Raw genomic sequence first — 6,173 nt, forward strand, 5'->3', positions numbered from 1 at the left:
TTGAGAAGAGTTCCGATGTAGGGATAGGACTTGAGGTTCAGGATGAGTCATCAAGAGAGAGTGAGATCCTAAAAGGAAGTGCTAAAGAGAATGAGAGGGGTAAGAAAGAGAAAGAGAAGGAACCCCAAAAGGAGAGCACCAAAGCTAAAACACCTTTACCCCTTAATCTCCAACCTAGGAATGAGAGGTTGCCTTTTCCCCAAAGATTTGCTAGGTCTAGGCTTGATGTCCAATTCGGAAAATTTTTGGATGTAGTAAAGAGCCTGCATGTTTTTATACCCTTTGTGGATGCTGATTAGGGGATTTTTCCCTACCAATCACCGTTTGACAAATGGACCAATCAGGTTCTGCCATGTGTCCGCCATGTGGGCCAATAGGAGCCTGCCACGTGTCAGGCGTGGATCTGTCCACCATGGACCAATTGTGTCCCAACACGTGTCCTCCTCCCATGCCAAATGGGAAAACCGGCCACCTAGGCCTAAAAGATTTATGGAAGCCCAATCAGCCCTAGGTTGACATAAACCTAGGACTGGCACGCATTCCAAGGCATATAAATACCTTCATTAATCCTCATTAAAGGGGGATTAAGCAAATTGATTACTCTCACCTTGAGAAAACCTTTACCTTTTTTCCGCATTTTTTACTCCTAAAAAAGTACTAACTTGATCGTCGAAGGCGGAGCTCCCACCACCCGAAGTCTCCGTTGTTTTGCAGGTACAGGCGCACGGTCCTAGCCCTGAAATTGTAACTCTCCCGCAGGACATCAGAAAACCCCAAAATAGATGCTATGAAAGAGATGCCTCACTACTCTAATTTCCTAAAAGACCTTTTGAATGGAAGGAGAGAAGTAGAAACCGTTAGCCTAACCGCAAATTGTAGTGATATTCTCTCTAGTAAGCTACCAACCAAATTGCAAGAACCCGATAGTTTTTCCATCCCTTGTTCTATCAATGCGGTTCATTTGGGGATGGATTTGTGTGATCTAGGTGCTAGTGTGAGCTTAATGCCCTTCTCGGCCTACCAAAACCTTAATGTGGGAAGCCTTTCACCTACAAACATCACCCTCCAACAAGAGGATAGGTCCACAAAATTGCCTATAGGGAAAGTAGTGGACGTGCCCCTTAGAGTTGGTACGTTCACTTTTCCGGTGGACTTTTATGTTCTTGAGATGGATGCAGATGAAAGAATTCCTATAATTTTTGGTAGGCCATTCCTAGATACTTCTAAAGCAATCATTGATGTCAAAGAAGGTAGATGACCTTGAAGGTTGACAATGATTCTATCGAATTTGATTTGAATAAGGTAATGAGACAACCTTCCTCTAGTAATGAATGCTTTAGAATAGATACAATTGAAAATTTGATGAATGAGTTTAGATACCCTCATATGCATGCTTCTAATGATCTACTTGAGAATGTTTTGTTGAATGAGAATGAAGTAGGTGATAAAAAGGAGATGCAATTATATGAGGAAATGCTTGATGAGAAAGAGGAGACAACCACCGACCAAGAGATGCTCCAAACATATAAAGTCTTCCAAGTAGAAGAGGAGGAGATCTCCAATGGTAAGGGAGCTCTGAAGGTAGAATTAAAACCTCTATCTTCGGGCTTGAGGTATGTATTTTTGGATGCTAATGAGACTTCCCCGGTCATTGTCAATGCTAACCTCACGGAAGAGCAAACCTCCTCATTGCTTATTGTTATGAAAAATCATAGGAAGGCTTTGGGTTATACTCTTGATGATCTCAAGGGTATAAGCCCCTCCCTATGCACGCATAAAATCGATTTAGAGGAGGGTGCTAGGCCGTGTAGGCAGCGGCAAAGGAAACTTAATCCTTCCATGCAAGAGGTTGTGAGGAAGGAAGTTTCCAAGCTACTTGAAGCAGGGATCATCTATCCAATCGCTCATAGTGATTGGGTGTCCTCGGTTCAAGTAAAGGGAGGTATGACGGTAATGGTCAATGTGTATTTATTACCGCCAATTGAATGCCAATACATCCAAAGACCATTTTCCATTACCGTTTATCGACCAAATGCTTGAGAGGCATACAAAGCATGCTTTTTATTGCTTTCTTGATGGTTATTCGGGATTCTTCCAAATCCCAATTGACCCAAAAGATCAAGAAAAGACCACTTTCACTTGTCCCTACGGTACTTTTGCTTACCGTAGGATGCCTTTTGGTCTTTATAATGCCCCGGCTACCTTCCAAAGATGCATGATGTCAATTTTTAGTGACATAATTGAGGAAGAAATGGAAGTTTTTATGGATGACTTTTCCGTTGGTGGAGGCATATATGAGAAGTACCTAATGAATTTATCTCGTTGTTTAGAAAGGTGTGAGAGTGCCAACTTGGTGCTCAATTGGGAGAAATGCCACTTCATGGTGGAAAATGGCATTGTTCTTGGCCATAAAGTCTCCCAAGCGGGCATCGAATTTGATGGTGCGAAGGTTGATGTGATTGAGAAGCTTCCTCCTCCCACAAATGTGAGAGAACTGAGGTCTTTCCTTGGTCATGCCAGCTTTTACCGCTGCTTTATCAAAGATTTCTCTTTGATTGCTAAGCCTCTCACATCTCTCTTGCAACAGGATAAAGAATTTGTATTTGATGAAGCTTGTCATGAGTCATTTTGTAGGTTGAAAAGGGCTCGTTGCACCGCCCCCATAGTTCAAGGACCGGATTGGTCTCTACCATTCGAGCTAATGTGTGATGCAAGCAACGAGGCCATTGGATCGGTTCTAGGACTAAGAAAGGATGGGAAACTTCACGCTATATACTATTTTTCCAAGACTCTCAATGATACTCAACGGAATAATACAACTACCCAAAAAGAGTTCTTAGCGGTTATTCACTCATTTGAGAAGTTTAGAACCTACCTCATTGGTTCTAAGACAATAGTGTATACCGATCACTCGGCTCTCAAATATTTGATAAGCAAGAAGGAGGCTAAACCGAGGTTGTTGAGATGGGTCTTGGTCCTTCAAGACTTTGATTACGAAATGAGAGATAAGAATAGAGCCGAGAACGTGGTGGCAGGCCGCCTTTCTAGGTTGGGAGGTGCAAGAATACATGAAGACGGTTTGCCAATTGAAGATAACCTAATGGACAATGTCTTATATGCTCTTGAGGCAAAATCAGAGCCTTGGTATGCGGATATTGTGAACTACTTGGCTTGTAGTGCTATACCTCCGGATTTCACTCCTCAACAACATCGAATGCTCAAGCATGAAGCAAAGAAGTATATATGGGATGACCCCATGTTGTTGAAGAGAGGGGTGGATGGACTTTTTTGAAGAAGTGTTCCTAATGAAGAGTTCCAAGATGTGCTCTCAATGTGCCACTCATCCCCTTGTGGTGGTCATATGAGTGCTCTAAACACCGCTTCCAAGGTTTTGCAATGCATGCTCTTTTGGCCCCCTCTATTCAAAGATGCTTGGCAATTTGTTAAGACTTGTGATAGGTGCCAAAGGACGGGGAACATATCAAGGCGCGATGAGATGCCCCAAAATCCGATACTTGAGCTGGAAATTTTTGATGTTTGGGCAATTGACTTCATAGGCCCTTTCATCTCATCCCAAGGAAACTGGCACATTCTAGTTGCCATTGATTATGTTTCCAAGTGGGCGGAAGCCGTGGCATCTCCCACCAACGACTCAAAGGTGGTCATCAACTTGCTTAAGAAGGTCATCTTCCCAAGATTTGGTGTCCCGAAAGCAATTATAAGTGACGGAGGTTCACACTTCAACCACCATGCATTCAACAACCTCCTCTCAAAATATGATGTTTCGCACAAGCGTGGTCTTGATTACCACCCTCAAACAAGTGGTCAAGCGGAGATTACAAATAGGGAGTTAAAGATTATCTTGGAAAAGACCGTGGCTAGAACAAGGAAGGATTGGTCTAGTAAGCTCATTGATTCATTGTGGGTATATAGGACCGCCTTCAAGACTCCGATTGGGACAACCCCCTACAAAGCCTATGTTACCATGATAGTGCAAGCCTCTACAAAGCAAGAACCAAGGCATGGCATGACGCTCAAATTTCCATGAAGGAGTTTGTGGAAGGACAAAAGGCCCTGCTTTACAATTCAAGACTCAAGCTTTATCCCGGAAAATTGAGGTCTAGATGGAGCGGGCGATTCCAAGTGTCCAAAGTCTTTCCATATGGCTCAATCGAGATATTCAATGACAAGTACCCTCCATTCAAAGTGAATGGGCACCGTCTTAAGCCATACTACGAAGGTCAACTAATTGAGAAGCCGAAAAATTTGTCACTCATTGAAGTTTTCAAGTTACCATGATTCTTTTGTGAAGGGCGTCAAGTTAGTGACGTTAAAGAAGCTCTTACGGGAGGCAACCCGGTTTCTAACTTTTTTTTATTTATTTTTATTTCCTTTTTCACACTTGAACTAATCCATCTAACACTTTTCTTAATCAATTGTGATGTAGGTGTGATTGTGTGTGTCCATGAGAAAAGAGAGATAAGAGTTGAAGCAAAATGAGAAATTTTGAGAATTTGTGGTCGAATGAAGACCAAAGACAGAAAGCCAGCACGATTTGGTCGCGGCAAAAGAGCGATCTGCGAGAACAGAGTGGCACGGGCGCGCGTCTATTAATCGCGGGCGCTCCAGTTCTTGGGTCATAAATTACTCCCATTCCAAAAAGTAGGAGCGATTTTATCGCGTCTAAGGAGCGGTTCGTGTCGTCAAAGGGGCGCGAGCGCGCCTGATTTTGTCGCGGGTGGGCCAGCTGTTTGGTCTAAAAGGTCTCTGAATTCCAAAGAGTAGGAGCGATTTTATCGCGCCTAATGAGCGACCCGCGATTTCGAAGAGGCGCGGGCGCGCGTGATCTGGACCCGGGCGCGTTAATACTTTGGTCTAAATTCCGGGCAGTTGGAGCGATTTTGTCGCGATTCAAGAGCGGTCGCGTCTTCACTTAGGCGCGGGCGCGCCCTTCTGGGTTTCAAAAAAAATACGGCTTGGCTTTGTCTCATAAACCCTCACAAACATAGCCTACCTCCTTCATCACCTTTCTCTCTCTAACCCCACAGCCGCTCCTCACCACCCATTCTCAAGATCCGTTCATCATCTCTTCTACCATCCTCATAAATCATTCATCATCATCAAAGCTTCAATCATTCATCATCATCACCGTTCGTTCATCACCAAAAAGCAAATAAGCATCATCAACGCCAACCACAACGAAATTCTTTGCTACTCAAAATCTTCAACAATTCGACACCAAAACAGCAATTTATTCGCATAAAGGTAAAGGTATTCAAATTCCTTCGTTAGTTATTCTCGTTTGATTAATTTTAAAGCAAGGATTTTGGTTATCTTAGGTTATTATCGAGATTTTGTTGATTATTGTTGAAAATATTGTTGGATTCTGTTGAAATTGTTGTTCGATATATTCCTTTTGTTTGTTGGATTATTATTGCTTGTAAACATGTACATGGTGGTTTTGTGGAGGTTAAGGGTGGAAATAGCCAGGAGTTGGCTTTGAAAAAGGAGTAAAAAAAAAATAAATAAATAAAAATTGGGTAGTCATCAGTTTAAGGATTGGGAAAAAGAGAAAAACCGCAAAGTCGGGACAATCGTCCCAAAACCTAGAGTCGGACCAACCCAATACCTTACCCACCTTAAAGTTCTTAAACAATAGCCGCTCCTCCATATACTTTGACTTGAAAAAAAGAAAGTTGCGACCTTCTAGGCACTACCATCGTGGGGTCATGATAAAACTTGGAATAAATGACAACTTGTGGATTCTTTTTTACAACCTTCGACTACGGTCATTCGTAAACTCTTCATTTAATGACCTACCAAGAACCCACCTTAGAGTTTTGCTCGTCTTTCCAAGTTGACACGCTACAAGATAATGACTTTTGGATTTCTTTCCAACTCTTTAACAACCAACACACCATGTCACTAGCACAGTTTCACCAAGCCCTGGACTTCCACTCAGATGCAGACCTCCCCTACCCGCTTTATGAGAACTTTAGGGAGTATAGTGAGTATGCTTGGTGGCGTTCCATTTCAGGTAAAAATGAGTTTCATACCAGGAATTCCATAGCCAGTGAGATTTGGCATCCTGCCCTTAAGATCCTACACCGTTTATTAGGGTATTCTACCATTAGTTAAAAAGGACCTAGGAAAAATGACTAAGGAAGAGGTCT

At 42.7% G+C, this 6,173-nt stretch overlaps 2 protein-coding genes across 2 annotated transcripts; both read left to right on the top strand.

Moving 5' to 3' along the window:
• The first annotated feature begins 787 nt into the window (after positions 1 to 787).
• LOC110685111 lies at positions 788 to 1,258 on the top strand. The gene has a single exon (XM_021861571.1). It carries the CDS (start codon positions 788 to 790, stop codon positions 1,256 to 1,258), a length of 471 nt encoding a protein of 156 aa, XP_021717263.1.
• On the top strand, positions 1,255 to 3,292 carry LOC110685112. Its single transcript, XM_021861572.1, has 3 exons — positions 1,255 to 1,942; positions 2,331 to 2,485; positions 2,588 to 3,292. The coding sequence occupies exons 1-3, from the start codon at positions 1,255 to 1,257 to the stop codon at positions 3,290 to 3,292; spliced, it is 1,548 nt and encodes a 515-aa protein (XP_021717264.1).
• The last annotated feature ends 2,881 nt before the right edge of the window (positions 3,293 to 6,173 follow it).

The sequence above is a fragment of the Chenopodium quinoa genome, unplaced genomic scaffold (assembly GCF_001683475.1).
Source record: "Chenopodium quinoa cultivar QQ74 unplaced genomic scaffold, ASM168347v1, whole genome shotgun sequence".
Lineage (NCBI taxonomy): Eukaryota > Viridiplantae > Streptophyta > Magnoliopsida > Caryophyllales > Amaranthaceae > Chenopodium > Chenopodium quinoa.